This window comes from Arthrobotrys flagrans (assembly GCF_004000055.1).
Source record: "Arthrobotrys flagrans strain CBS H-5679 chromosome Unknown unitig_0, whole genome shotgun sequence".
Classification (NCBI taxonomy): domain Eukaryota; kingdom Fungi; phylum Ascomycota; class Orbiliomycetes; order Orbiliales; family Orbiliaceae; genus Arthrobotrys; species Arthrobotrys flagrans.
Window position 1 is genome coordinate 1,012,857 of NW_027137550.1, and position 15,420 is coordinate 1,028,276.

The 15,420-nt window shown below is 46.0% G+C and overlaps 4 protein-coding genes across 4 annotated transcripts; all 4 read left to right on the plus strand.

Moving 5' to 3' along the window:
* Window positions 1-1,204: 1,204 nt before the first annotated feature.
* DFL_003415 (uncharacterized protein) lies at window positions 1,205-3,234 on the plus strand (the record flags this gene model as incomplete). The annotated part of the gene is made up of 4 exons (XM_067632351.1): window positions 1,205-1,499; window positions 1,564-2,019; window positions 2,075-2,222; window positions 2,289-3,234. 4 exons carry the CDS (start codon window positions 1,205-1,207, stop codon window positions 3,232-3,234), a joined length of 1,845 nt encoding a protein of 614 aa, XP_067490628.1.
* Window positions 3,235-4,925: 1,691 nt separating this feature from the next.
* Window positions 4,926-7,073, plus strand: DFL_003416 (uncharacterized protein; the record flags this gene model as incomplete). The annotated part of the gene is made up of 1 exon (XM_067632352.1): window positions 4,926-7,073. One exon carries the CDS (start codon window positions 4,926-4,928, stop codon window positions 7,071-7,073), a length of 2,148 nt encoding a protein of 715 aa, XP_067490629.1.
* Window positions 7,074-8,475: 1,402 nt separating this feature from the next.
* DFL_003417 (uncharacterized protein) lies at window positions 8,476-10,517 on the plus strand (the record flags this gene model as incomplete). Its single annotated transcript, XM_067632353.1, has 10 exons — window positions 8,476-8,557; window positions 8,636-8,730; window positions 8,808-8,844; window positions 8,915-8,968; window positions 9,030-9,092; window positions 9,159-9,270; window positions 9,324-9,457; window positions 9,516-9,764; window positions 9,823-9,949; window positions 10,004-10,517. 10 exons carry the CDS (start codon window positions 8,476-8,478, stop codon window positions 10,515-10,517), a joined length of 1,467 nt encoding a protein of 488 aa, XP_067490630.1.
* A 2,368-nt stretch (window positions 10,518-12,885) lies between these two features.
* On the plus strand, window positions 12,886-15,159 carry DFL_003418 (uncharacterized protein; the record flags this gene model as incomplete). The annotated part of the gene is made up of 2 exons (XM_067632354.1): window positions 12,886-13,409; window positions 13,473-15,159. The coding sequence occupies 2 exons, from the start codon at window positions 12,886-12,888 to the stop codon at window positions 15,157-15,159; spliced, it is 2,211 nt and encodes a 736-aa protein (XP_067490631.1).
* Window positions 15,160-15,420: the final 261 nt, after the last annotated feature.

Genomic DNA, 15,420 nt, shown 5'->3' on the forward strand with positions numbered 1-15,420 from the left:
AGATATGCCTCGGATAATGAATTAACAACATTAAAACATTAGCAGCTTTCAGGGCATCGATTTATTTTATGTGCGCGAAAATGCCAGTTAACTGGCCCACCATTCCACGAAAAAGCGGGGTTGGTATTCTACGTCTGCAAGATGCGGCACAACCTTCCGGTCCTCGACAAGTCTGCAAACTCCAAGGATTCCAATTCATGACCGACGAAGAAAACCCGATCTCATACATAATATCCCCTCCGATTATGCAGATGATCCTCTATGCGAGCGAATCAATTTTTCGCCATGGGATTTTTTTGCAAGGTTTCATTCCACCGATTTTGAGGTGAGGACGCAATCCTTCCTGTGCGGTTGCCCAATCGAGTGGCCAAGACCAAGCTCCAGGATCCGTTGCGCTGCTAAGGCTTCTTACCTAATCAAGAACTGCGATTGCGATCCCACATTCAGCTTCTTCTCAGCCTTGAACTCAATGGATGAATCAACGGGAGGCGGGACAAGACCTTCCGGTCATTTTTTGAGCTGCGTGAGATTTTGGAATGCAGGATGTATAGGGCTGACTCTCGACGACTGGTATTGGCAGGGGATATTACCATCCGTGACATGAAAGTCTTAATAAGCCTTCACAGAAATTATGAGTTATGATATCAGCTGCCGCATAGCTGCCCCTAAGACGGCTGAACCCCGACCTCTCAGAAAAGAGCGTCCAATGGTATTATGTCGATTTTCAGCTGTTGCATGTCGGGGGCTGCATAAGTCTGTCGGACTTCGGGCTGGACAAGCATAATGACAAGACTCGATCGTCAATTGAAAGGGAACGAGGCAGCTGCATGGTTTGAGCCGAAGTTAGTATATATTCCTTAACCTTGGATGCTTTTGATTCAGATCATTTCCCGTGCTTCTACCCCTCCCCTTTTGAATTCAAAATTGCACTGCACATACAAAATTTGTATCTTCGCTATCCTGTATCCTTCCCATCTTCGCTCGAGTGGAAAACTCCGCTCAGAAAAATACCACGGAGTCAACGCATCAACTCGGTGCCGCTTTGACAAAAATCACACACAATTAACGTGAAATAAATTTGGGGAAATTAAGTGTTTCCTGACGTCGGAACATTCCATCGCCAACCTACCGTTCCGGCCTTCAAGGCATCAGAATATTAGTGCACACGATCGCTTGTCAGACACTCGGCTGAGATTAAATCACAATGTCGGCACCCTCGTCTACACCCGGGCCCCGAGCGGCGTCAACCCGTATCCAACTCGAAGACGGCTCATATGCAGCCAAGGGCTCTTCATACAAGCGAATTATCATTTGTTGCGATGGCACCTGGCAGGGATCTGATAAAGGTGTCGAAACAGTTCCATCTAATATCGCCCGTTTGGTCAAAGCCATCGCTCCTAAGAAGCTGGAAAGCGATGGCCGTGAAACACAACAGGTGGTCTTGTACCAGTCAGGTGTTGGAAGCACGAGCTGGGGGACGGTTGGAAATATGGCTGCCGGTACTTCCTAATTGCCTGTATTGACTTGAGTAATTGAGCGGGAAGTGCTGACGTTTGGCTAAAGGTGCAACCGGTGCCGGACTCGATGACAACGTCCTTGAAGCCTACTACTTCCTATGCAACAACTTCGAACCCGACGATGAAATCTTCCTTTTCGGATTCTCCCGTGGTGCATACACAGCCCGAACTCTTGGCGGATTGATTGATGAGTTCGATATCATCGATCGTTACAGCTTGCACCAATTCCCCGAGGTCTATAGCGCTTACAAGGCTCGAAACGAAAAGAATTCAGATGAATTCAAGCGGATGTATCATGGAATTAGTACGGTCCTTCTTGACAATGATTTTGAGACATTGTCGCAGGTCTTGAAGACTGGGAAGATTGCCAGGTATCCTGCCAAAATCAAGGTGATCGGTGTGTTCGACACCGTGGGTGCTATGGGAATTCCTGAGAGTAGGTTGGTGAGAGCTTTGAACTTGAATGCGGATCAGAAATTCAGAGATCCTAGATTATCGACTAGTAAGTATCTCCTGAGAGCCTCATTAGCTAATAGTATCTCACACTCATAATACAGAGGTTGAAAATGCCTTCCATGCTTTGGCTCTTGATGATCACCGAATAGCATTTACGCCAACGATGTGGCATCAACCCCTCGAGGGGCGAGATCCTGAGGATCCACTGATGTACAAAGGCCCCAACCTTATTCAAGTTTGGTTCCCGGGGTAAGAACTAGAATCCATTGCCCTCAGCTTATAAGACCTCATTCTAATCAGTACTTCTGCGTGTAGGATGCACGTGAATGTTGGTGGCGGTAATTCCGACAACAAACCCATCGTCATCCCACGTGATAATCCCGACGATGGGATTTTGACTCCGCACGAGTTTGTCAAGAAGAACGAGAGCTGGCAGAGTTGGGTGGGCTCCAAGCTTTCATCAGGTCTCTCAGCCTTGAACATATTCGCTGTAACGCCCGAAAAGGGATCTGACGGAAACACCACATATGCCAATAATGACGATGAGGAACTCGCGGATATCACATTGATGTGGATGATTGATCGGTGTCGCCCGTTCCTTACTTTTAATGAGAAGTATCTCGACTATTTGGTTGAAATGCATGCGAAGAAGCTTGAGGTTATCCGAAAGGAGGCCTTGGCTCGTCTTTCACTCTCACGCGTGTGGCCAGGTCAAAGGGACCTTAAGTTTGGATGGGCATGTGGTCCTATTGTTGATTCTTTTCAAGGGGCTACAGCCATGGCAGGAAGTCAGAACAGAGCTCCTGGGCAGTACACAAGCAACTTCACGGTCGGTAACATTATTGACGAGACTCGTGATCATCATCACACGAATGAATATATGCACCCCGCTGTTCGATGGAGATACTTTGAGAATGGCGACGAATATAAGCGGTGTAGGGGATTAGACGGCTTCAAGCTTGTTGATTATACCAAGCCAGAGACCCGCGACTCCAATCCTGCCAAGAAAGACATACTCTCGTCGGGTATTATCTGGGAGAAAAAAGTTCCCAAACCTGCACCGACTTCAGGTCCGACTCTTCGTGTTAGCGAGATTAGGATTGGGAAAGAAATAATTTGGCAGGAAGTTGTGGGGGGTAAGAAGGTTGATGTTAAGGCACAGAGCTTGGAGTATAGGTTGATGGGGGATAAGATTTTCCAGGCTCTTCAAAAAGGACAGAGCTTTGATACACCAATCAAGGCGAAGGGGCTCCTGTTCTAAACTTCTTTCTTTCTTTTTTTCCCCTTCTCTCTCTCTTACTCTCTTTAGCGGCCGTGGATGAAGGTAGCAGGTAATGATAGGTGGGATACCAGTATGACTCTGTACAAAAGTCGATGTCCTTAGTGCTCTAATCCTCCCTTTCCTGTATTATGCATTTCTGCGACTAATAATGACTTAGTTCATGACCCATTGCTCCCTAGTCTCCGGCTAGATCTGTAGGCTGCATGGTGAATTAATTATAACTGGCAACATAATATATGCATAAAGCGTCGGGGTGATAGCAAATACTGTTCTCTATCAGCAATAAACTGCTGGATATTGCCCAGAATATATTGACGACGCACCGAAAAACTCATGCTGCCCATGCTATATAAAGGGTAACTCAACTCAGTTCTAAAATTAATATTCTAGGGTTCGCGCTGTCCTAGAATTATCACATATGTAATAGCCTATGATGGGTCTCGTAGTAGCCCCGGGGACCTCACAGTGCTGTTGGTTGGATTTGAAGCCTGCGTTGCAAGGATGACAATGGTTACACAGGCCGAATCCAGCAGATGGGACGACAGTTTCATGTCTCCTAACCTAATAAATCTGAATAAGGCCCTAATGAGTGCCTACTTGAGTCGGTGTATACGGATAGCCTATAGTCTGCCTCAAGACTATCCATGAACTTACCCCTTGTTGCCTATAGCTACTCGAAATTCGCACAGTTTTGACACACGCAGCAAAGCTAGGTTGCTCGGCATTGGCTGTTGCAATTGACGGAGATATCGGTAATTACACATATTGGCGTGAGCAATCGGCATGCCGGTTAGTCCCCGGCCCGACCAATCAGTCCAGGCTCGGTCGGCAGAATTTTTAATATTTCGGCTGTCCCGAGCTCTCTGGCCTTTCGCGCTCAAGCCGGACGGGAATGAGACGATGCCCAGAAGCGCGCCGGCAGCCCATTCAAAATGGCACAGACAGAACTTCATCAAACCATCACACATTTTTTATTTCTTTCCAGAGCTGCATTTCTGTTAGCATTTGCACTCACAGCAGTCTCATTTTCGTGGCATCTGCCAGGCTTACCTCTCAAGATTACTTGAGATATCACATCAACTGGATTTACGCAGCAAAGGTCAGCGCGACGGCCACTCTAATTTATCAGCCTCACAAATTTTCTCGGCGTCTTTTAATTTCAGCATACACGCCCATATACTCCTATTTACTCAAGTATATAGTATCCAACTCCCACCATCTTCTATCAAACCACCATAAGTCCCAAAGCTTCCATCATTTGCTAGCAACCAAATTCTGCACAACAGTGTCTTACAAACTGCAAGGTCTGGACCTTTGCATGAAATAGTGGGGTCTGAACCGTTAGCTGCTGGCTTGTCTCGAACCAAACCGAACACAGCTCTGGAAAAGGGGACCGGGGTGGAGCTCTCTCTTCCTATCAGGGACCCCGCTAGTTAACAAAGTTCAAATTGCTCTACGTCGGCTTTCGGTGCCTCGAGATCTTGAACTAGTCATTTCCTATTATCATAACTCTCCCTAATTCTTAACCTGTTTATTTTCTCGCGAGAACACTTTTACAGTCGATAGAAAGTTAAAAGGTTTGCATACAAACTTAAACGCCGCATCTAATCTCCGATATCCCTGACAAAACTCCAGCGATAGCACCGACAGATACACAAGGGAAAAGAAAAATGAGCCTACCGGCTCAACCCCAGTCTGTAGCACCCGCTCAAGTTTTCATCTGCCGTCACGGAGCACGTTTAGATGCTTCAGACTCAACATGGCGTCTAACATCTCCAACACCATACGATCCTCCACTCACCTATGGCGGCTGGACTCAAGCTCGAACACTGGGTAACCGAATCGCCACCCACATTGTCTCCCATATATCGTCGGAATACCCTGTATCTGGTTCGCCTCCGGCAAAACCCGCCGAGAAAGGGAGTACGTGGAGTGCTGGACCCAAGGAAACGAAGAAAGAAGTTCTTACGCCGATAATACCGTCGATTTCACCGTCTGCTGCTTCGAAGTTGGGGAATACGAAGGTTATAATACACACTTCGCCTTTTTTGAGATGTGTACAAACGTCGATTGCTGTTACGGCGGGGATGTCGCAGTATTTCTCGGATATAAATGTCAAAATTAGTACTACCGAGTATTGTAGTAGCACGTCGAAACTTGTTGTTCACCCGCGGCCTATGCTTAGAGTTGACGGATTCCTCAGCGAATGGCTTTGCGAAGACTATTTCACTGATATTACACCGCCGCCGGCTACCGATTTAATGATTGGAACCGCCAAAATCGATCTTATGAGACCGTCCAGCGCCGGTGGACTTCGTAAAGACGGAACGACCGCTAGCCAAACTTCTCAAGCCCACATAGGTCCTCCACATCACCATTCTCACCACCGTGCCCATTCCGTCGGTTTCGTCCCACCCGTCGCAACTTCAGCAATCGGGAAGAACGAACCTATCCCGCGAGGCCATGTCTCCCATGCCAAGGAATTCCTTGATATCGATTACGCATACGATAGTTTACGGTACGGTGATGGCGGTGAATATGGCGAAGAATGGGGTAGAATGCATAAACGCGTTAAGATTGGGTTTGAGAAGATAATTAAAGACTATGCGGACGGAGAGATCAAGCCATGTCTGAAGAGTAGCTCGACCACGAGCTTTGAACAATTGGCTGCTGTTCGGAAAATAGATGCGAAAGACGATAACGTTGGTGGTACATCGGCAGAATCTATTGAAACACCGAATGATATCCCGGGCTCTACAATCATGATATTCATATCCCACGGCGCAATCTGTAACGCCTTAGTCGGTGCAATGACCCACAAACCCGTCTTAATGGATATAGGAATTGCCAGCATGAGTATGGGCGTTCTAATCCCTCCTTCACCCGCCACAACCGCCACATCCTCCCAACCACCAGCGACAGATACAGCACCAGCATTCCAGCTCCCAGGTTTCGGCGGTATCTCCACCGAAAACCTAAATGACCCTGACGAACCCCTCTCCTTCCCAACTTCCAGCTCATTTGCGCCATACACCGCCCCGCCGCCACTGGATACCCCTGCCGCCTCAGGAATCCCGCAATACGACGTAAAAATCACCGCTTCAACAGACCATCTCCGCACCCAAGCGGCATCACAAGTAAAATCCCCACCACAAGGACCAAAAGCCGGTCCATCGTCGTCATCAACCCCGCCCTTGCGGCCTCGAAAACCAAGTATTGGTGGCGCTGGATTTAGTATGTATAACACCGTCGGAAAGTTGCCAGCACCATTAATCGGTTCTGCTGGATCAACAGCCGGAAACGCCGGCGCTTCAGGAAGTAGCGTTGTTACAGGGGGGAGTGGAACAGGACTGTTTACAGGAAGAGCAATGGGGATGGTATTCGGGGCGGCAAATTCCACTGGAAGTGGTAGCAGCCATGCGATCGGTGTTAGGAGAACGGCCAGCGCCGCTGCTGCTACGAAGGGATTGTGGAGTTTACCGCCCGCAACGGAGATGGAAAGAGGGAGTAGTGATGAAGGGGCTGTGTTGACGGATGAAGAAAGTGGGGAGGAGAAAAAGGCGGATGAAGAGAAAGAGAAGAAGGATGGAAAGGGCGATGATGGGGTTAGTAGTGCTGGTGGAAGTAGTATTAATTCGAAAGTTGAGAGGAAGGGAAGTCCAGCTAGTATTTCTAGCGGTGGGATGAGAGTTGGTGGAATGGGAGGGGGGTCATCGAAGCCTGGAGGGGGGAAACCGGGACTTTGGAGTTCTGGGGCGAATACGGATAGGAGGAGACGGTGGACTGTTACGAATCAAAATGACGAGGCGGGGGCATAAGGTATGCTTGTATATTCCTCACTTCAACATGGGAAGAAAAAGTCAGGGTTACATTAGTTTTCTTTTGTCGTTTTTTATATCGGGTTTGGAGTTTTTTTTAGCGGTGCATCGATGAAGCGCTTCTTTTTGCTTTGCTTCATTCATTCATACCATGGAAAGAATACGGGGAGGTGGTCGTATATAATTTTCAATAACGAAGAATGTGGGGTTGAATGGTGCAGATATCGATACTTGCATTATATCGGTTGCATTGCGCTATATCGTGGACTTTTGTTAACTTGTCGAGACCACCCGCGAGTACTCGTGGTTGACAGCCAAAGTTAATTCATGCGAAAATGGGGTTTAAACACAGGTTCCTCGAATGAGTTTAAATTCAATTCAACCTCCTCTCAGAATTCTAGAAGCTAGTCGATCTCTATCCGTCGGAACCAGATAAACATGCAAATGTGGAATCGTAGCCTTATCGCCCCCGCCTGGATGTCAAAACATATACCGCAAATATAACAATTTTTAAACAAGTCGGCAAATGTTGAGTAGTTGCGTATAGAATTAATTTGGCTTATTAGGTTAAGCAAGTGAGCTATTCGATTTGTTTTTGAACTTCTGAAATGATACTCTGTACGTAGCCGCATAGGCAACTCGAATTTCGAAGGAAAGACTGGGGACGCTAAACTGCCAAGAACGGTTTGGGGTGTTCTTTGAAACTGTGTCAGCGAATTTCAGTAGTTCAACGATAGAGAATTTAATTCTCCCCCCATTGTCCAGAGCATTATTTTATGCAGAAAAAAGCCATGTAATTTTCTTTTAAAACCTCGAAATTATAATTCCCGATCTCACCCTATCGAATTCGGCTAAAACCAAGAGATCCGAATTATATATTATCGAAGGGTGTTGGGCTGAGTACACCGCCCACCAAGTTGTTTTCCGAGGTAGCACTCTAAGACTTGGCTTTTGGCTCCTTCCTGCATTGGGATATGCTGCAACCTTTTCTAACAGGTCGAATACGGGCCTTGTGTTACATCTACCCCATACCCGCTGTCCATGGGTCGGAGTTTTAAATAGATATTGCAAGTTTAATGGGTTTGTAGTATATGGGGTTACGTATACTTACTGGGTTATTTAATTCTTACTTCTCCTTTTTCTTAAAAAGAGTTTTGTGGCAGGACGTTTTATATTTTGATATCGGGGATTTTGGAAGTTGGGGTTCATAAAATTAGGATTAGGCAAACGGCTCTTATTCATTACATTATCGATTCTCGAGATTATCAAATGTTATATCAATCTTAAGTCTCGACGTATACATTACCGACCGCCCCATATAGCTATCGATACATCCGAGCTTCACAGTCACCAAATGCAAATTTAATAAAATATATCAAACCAATATCAAATAACAACTAAAATGCGAATACAAACCCCCCTCCTATCAATAATCTCCCTCCTACAAACCGTCCGCGCAATCGACCTCGATATCGACTCTCTCCGTACGTCTTCCTCCTCCTCCTCATCTCCCAACTACATTTCAACCAAATATTAACACTAATATTCTTTATGGAAAACAGTGTCTATAAAAGCCGCTGCAGCACAAGTGGCCGGCGACCTAGCAGCCGAATTCTGGGATCCTACCTCGTTTTCTGGGGTTCCTAATGCGCAATATGTATGAGCTTCCCAATTCTCATCCGGCCTGGGGTGATTTGGTGGGGCTATGTTACTAATTGGGGGATTTAATTAAAGGCTTGGTGGCAACATGGTGCGATTTTGGGGGCTTATGGTATGTTGAATTCAATATTGGGGGGTAGTTAGCTGTGGAGTTCGTGGGTTAATGGATTTCTTTGGTTTAGTCGATTACTGGGCGTTTACGGGGGATGATACGTATAATGAAAATATTACTATTGGTATGTTATATCAAATTGGTTGAAGTCTCGAATTATAGGTTAATTATGAATTGATACACAGGCTGGTTAAAAGGCGTATCACCGAGTCTGGATTTACTACCCCAGGAACATGCATTTGATATAGGTATATAATCCCCCAAAATATCAAGCGTTAGCCGCATATACCTAACCACCAGAAATAAATATACAGGAAACGACGACCAAGGGTTCTGGTCAATAATGAGTATGGACGCCGTAGAGCGAGTATTCCCCGAAACAGAGGAGCAGAAGGAGATGGGCGCTGGATTTTTGGAGATTACGCAGTCCGTTCAGCCCAAATCCATACTTTTGTGGGAAGTACTAACGTATACCCCAGAACAATTCATAACACCCAAGCATCAAGATGGGACGACACCACCTGCGGTGGCGGTCTCCGCTGGCAAATCGTCACCGTAAAGGACGGCCATAAATACAAAAACACCATCTCAAACGGTCTATACTTCCAACAAAGTAACACCCCCCCCCCTTTAATCTCCCATAAAAGCCCCACTTACACCTTATTATATAGGCGCCCGCTTAGCAAAGTACACCGGAAACGCAAGTTATGCCGAAGCAGCTGAAGAATCTTACAAATGGATGCGAGAAGTAAAACTCATACAAGATGACTTTTGGATCAACGACGGAGCGTTTATTCCCGATTGTACAACCATCACGCCGAAACGGTGGAGTTATAATTATGGAACTATTATGGCTGGTTGCGCTGCTATGTATAATTTTACTGAGGGGGAGAAGAGGGAATATTGGAAGGAGCAGCTTGGTATATATCCCGACATTGTAGGTTGTGGAAAGAGTGGATTCTAACGTGGTTGGTATAGATAATGTGTTAAACGCCACAATCGCAACATTTATCGATCCTGAAACGGGGGCGTTAAAGGAAATTCAATGTCAGGAAAGCGATACTTGTAATATGGACCAACGTAGCTTTAAGGCTTATCTCGCAAGGTACCTACCTCACCCACCCATACCCCCAAACATCCATTAACCCAAAGAATACAGATGGATGGGCTACACCACCCAAGTAGCACCATACACCTACGCCACTATCATGTCGCACCTCCGCAAAAACGCCGCCCTAGCAGCAGCAACCTGTATCGGCGAACCCCGTGGCACCGCTTGCGGCCAAAAATGGAACATAGGCCCCCAATGGGATGGAAAACACGGGTTAGGAGAACAAATCAACGCGATGGAGGTGATACAGAATATCATACCATCTGTATCCTCCAATGTTGGAACGATATTTAATAGTAACAACGGGGGAACGTCGAAGAGTAATCCGGGGGGTAAGGGGGTGAAGAATACAATGAGGAATTGGAGACAGATTGTGGCGGAGGAGTATAGGAAGTATTTGTTGAGGGATTATGTGATTAAGGCGGCGGATAGGTTTGGAGCGGCAGCATTGACATTGTTGACGGTGGGGATGTTGGGGGGGATGATTTATTATGTTGTTTCTGAGAATGAGCCTGAGGATGAGCCTGGGCCTGAACCTGCACCTGGGGAGAAGTTGGGATGATTTTTGGTTGTAGGTCTTAAACGTGGTTGGACCGTGGAGATTATGATTGGATGTACGGGTCCAGTGATTGGGCTACGAGAAGATGCCCTTGGATTTATACCCTGTATATAGCAACTTGTACATTGCATTGTTTAGCGGCTTTGTTAGAATTCTAGAATTAACGAATTATTCCTCGACCCAATTCAATTCGGGCTACGTTAATAGTAGTCTTATAGCATAGTGTCTGATACTCTTATCTTAGCGCGCTGGATATAACGGATACTTAAGCATTTACTCCTAACCGGGAAATAAAAGGATGGCATATGCGTAGCTGGTAGGGTGCATGGATGCTGCTATCGACAATCTTGTGTTGTCTCTGTTGGAATTTTGAAGCGACCAAAGATGTCGAACCAACTTCAGCTACAAAACCAGTCTTTCATAAATTCAATTATACTTCTAAAACCCTAATACCAATGCTTCTTAAACTCGGACTCGGAAACCCGGAAAGTAAATGGAAGGGCAAAAGCTAAGCCGACCCACGAACGTCCGAACTGCTGACAATTGTAATTCAAATTCGCAGACAAGGATACGAAGGCACAGTGCTTACTGTAATGTACTTACATACAAGCATGAAACCTCCAACACCGGCCGGGCTCGTGTATGTAAGACAGCGACAATACAGTTTCTGTATGCCGAATATCTGCAGCCTAAGCAGGCTTCTCGTATGCTGTGGAATGGTTACGTATCTCGTAGGAGCTCATGTCTACTCTGAAGGATATAACTAAAGGGTAGGCTATTCTTTCCTACTGAAATATCTGAGCCTGGTTTGAATTATATGATATGCAATGCATGCCGGGCGGTGGGAGTAAGCAGACATATTTTGGAATAGAAAGAGTACTTTGGGGGGAGGTTGTGTGGGGGTTCATGTTACTGGATTTCTTTAAATAATTCCACCCTCGCAGTATATCAAGATCGAGATAAAAAAAATTGGAATTCTACGAGGCTAAAACTTCCTGAGTTTTTGAAAAAGATCCTGAACTGAGCTGCGTGGCAAGAATACGCGAATATTTATCAAATCTGACAACTTTGCCGTGCAAACGCAGCCTTCTTCTTCTTATATAGGCTAGAGGTTTTGTTTTTGCACAATCGATCGCAAAAACCCCGAGCCTATTCGCAGGTCCTTTTCCAAAAAAGATATGAAATAAAAACCAACTCAGCCCCATTGATCCCCCAGGATTGTGTGCCCCACTCCGCCGAAAAGGGCATAAATTTGGAATAAACTTGCCCCTCAGCCGCAGGTATTTGACATCGATTAACCCTGAGTATTCCATTTTCTGCAAGTATTTTTTGGCAAACGGCTGTTTGGACAGGGGTAGCTACACTCAGACAAGCTTTACTGGCTGCATGCCTTTTTTCTGAAGCTGACCCTGGGATCACACTGGTTTTGTGCACGACAAATAATTGTAACGAAGTTTTGGAAATAAACGGTGAGAAAAGAGGTGATAGTGGTGGGTTTATGAGCTCGATTACAGGAGGTCGGATCATCGGCATTTTTGTTCGTTATTTCTTGCCTGGAATACATATTTGATATCTAAGCAACGTCTTAAAAAATACTGTGCGACTCTTCTAGGCCCGTTGTATGTAACAGAGGAAAACATTGGTCGCGAATTTGCGATTCGGGTATTACTTACTATCAATAATACGGGTTCCCGCGCGAAGGCTTGGAGGCTTGATCCTCGCTCGCTCGCTTTCCTTCCAAATGGCTTCTGCAGGTCTATGGTATTAATACTTAATTATTAAGGGCATAGATCGAGTGGTCTGATTTGGGCACCATTTTTCCCATCTTCAATGCTCTTTCTATTTTTTGCTGAAATACCAAAACTGTGCGGGCCAGGATTTCGAGTAAGTTTTGGGTAGTGTGTAGGGATGTTAGCTTAGCTCACCGACTTCCCTCAGCCCTCTTTTAGTCGAGTTCGAGGCACACCAAAATAGTAGATATACTTCCAGCTATCGTCATCTCTTTCAGCTTCTTCTTCTTTTTCCCTCTTCATTTCTCCAAGGAACTTATAATTATATAAAGGTCAAGGCTTGGCCCCTCGGCGTGCTTGATTTCTTCTATTTTTTTTCCCTTTCTTCCCTTTCTTCGATAACTTTGTAATACTCTTTATTTTCACGAGTTTCCTTAAAACAAGCAAGCTTTGCTGACGGATTTCAGCCGCATATAAAACCACAACTTCCAACCGTCAGCACATCCCCACAATAAAGAATCCTTCCCCCTCCACAACAAAGAATTAGAACATTATAATCCAAAGGGATATAATTATACAATCCCAAAGAAGAAAAGAGAGTATACATCCAACCAGCAGCAGCCCAGCTGCATGCAATCACAATGAGTGCCAACGACACCGAAATCTACTACGGCATCCGCCTTGGCGGCCTCTTTGGCATCGAATACTACGATTTCCGAGACGACAACAGAACCATCGAATCCGTCTTCGAATCCCTCAATAATGCCCACACGGGTTTCTTCTACGCCTACTTCTGCATCGTCCTAATAATCGCCTCACTGATCCACTTCTTCCGCAAACGCTACGTAAAATCCCGTCCTTTGCGGTTAAAACTCCAGAAATTTTCGAACCGGGGTCGAGCTATTAGATCATTCTTTTTGAAGCAAGGATGGTTCGGCTTACCGACACGGGCGCATACGGTTATTGTTATATGTTATGTTATTATAAACATCTGGGTTTGTTTGTTTAGTTCGAAGCCGACGTTGCAGTTGATTCAGCTGGCTAGGAAGGCGGGGTGGTTTAGTGTGGTTAATGGCACGTTGCTCGTGTTTTTGGCGATGAAGAATACACCGTTGAGTTATTTAACTGGAATGAGTTATGAGAAACTTAATGTCTTTCATCGATGGTACTTCCTCCCCTCCTCCTCAACAAATTAATATAAAAAAATACTAATAGAGAATGTATATAGGGTGGCAATAACAGCCCTAATCCAAGGCGGCGTCCACACCATCGCCGTAGCAGTCGGTCTCTCCCGCCTGATCCCCTCGCAAGTCGGCTTCCTCCTCGTCCCCGCCAACGTCTGGGGAATCGTCACTCTCGCCCTCTGGATGATAATCCTCGCCTCCTTCTACCTCCTAAAAGTAATCCGCTACGAAGTCTTCTACGTCCTCCATCTGGTCTTATTCCCACTCACCTTCATCGCGTGTATTTTGCACAACCACTTTTCATACGGTCCCATTGGCGCGGCGTTTATACTTTATTTCATCGATAGGTGTATTAGGTATAATCGCATTTTTTGGCATAATAGGTATTCAGATAAGTTGAAGGCGAAGGTACAGTTTACGCAGGATGAGATGACGATTGTTAAGGTCCCGCGAGGGAACTTGATGTGGAGACCCGGAACGCATGCGTTTTTGTGTATGCCTGGTATTCGATATTTTGAATCCCACCCGTTTACTATTGCAAGCGTCGGAGATGACATCGACACCGAAGGCGGGAAGAAAACAGTCGATTTTATAATTAAAGCAGAAGACGGCTTCACGAAAGAGATGCAGGAGGAAGCCAAAAAACTAGCAACCGACACAACGGGTGAAATTCGTGAGCTTCGCGCCATCCTTGACGGTCCTTACGGTGCTTTACCAAACTTCAATGATTATGATAACCTCCTCCTCTACGCCTCAGGATCAGGAATAACATTCATCCTCCCCATCGCCTTATCAGCAGTTCGAAAAGCAAGAGTTCGCCATCTGGAATTCATATGGTCGACTAAAAGAGCAATGTCCTACGAAAACATCCGTCCCCAACTCGAGGAACTAGCAAGAGGCGGCCACGGCCCCAATGGACAATCAACATACGTCGTCATACGACTCCACGAAACCGCCCCGGATAAAAAGAGCACAAGAGGATTCACAATGTCACGGATGAGAACAATGATGGCCTCCGGCCCTAGATCCCATTTCCTTCGTGGTCGCTCCACTGATCGCGGGGAAGATGAATCGTCAACCCTCATCTCAGGCCGAGAATCAACAGATACCCCACCAGTCCCCGCAATCCCTCAAGCACTACAATCCCGCACCGGTCATGCCCGTTCCTACTCCGGCGATATCATGCCTTCCTCCACCGGTTACGGCGCAACCTCAGACTCCGACCCCTCCGGTCCCCCCTCCCAACCCCGTAGTGGAGTCTCAATGGCAAAACGTCAATCCGGATACTTCAAAGCCCCCACCTCAGACGACCACACAATCCTCGAAGAAGAAGACTACGCCTCCCACCCTCGTCGTTCATCAGACATCTTCGCTGGAATGTCAGACGATGATCCGGATCCGGATGATTCCGCGGACGAACGTACCATCTCCGGTCGTAGGGGTATCGATGACTATTCAGACGACGATAGCGATCCAGATAATGAAAAGTCTAGAGCGTTAACAGGAGGAGCACATCAAGATGTACGCGATGCGTTAGATAAGTTTATTTACGAGGGAAGACCGAAGATGGAAGAGATCATTCCAAACTTTGTGGGAAGTTGTGGACCAGATGAGACCTGTGCTGTGGCGGCTTGTGGGCCGGGGAGTGATAAGGTTAGGTTGCAGGCAGCTAAGGCGATTAAGAAGGGGGGCCCTAGTGTTAGTTTGTTTGTGGAGGAGTTTGGGTGGTAGTGCCCTTCTTCTTCATTTCATTTCTCGTCTTGTTCGGTTCTTTTGTGTCAAGCATACATAGTATGGAGTTTTTTATGTTCTCTTGTTTTTCTTTGATGTCATGATGATGGCTTCCCGTTATAGGGATTATATTATACCTTTTGGCTTTTTTGCTCTTTTGTTTTATATACAATTGATATCGTATAGGAATATGAAAATTACCATCTTCATCCTCTCTTCACTTCGGTATATAAGAAATCTATAAACACCATCGATGAATGA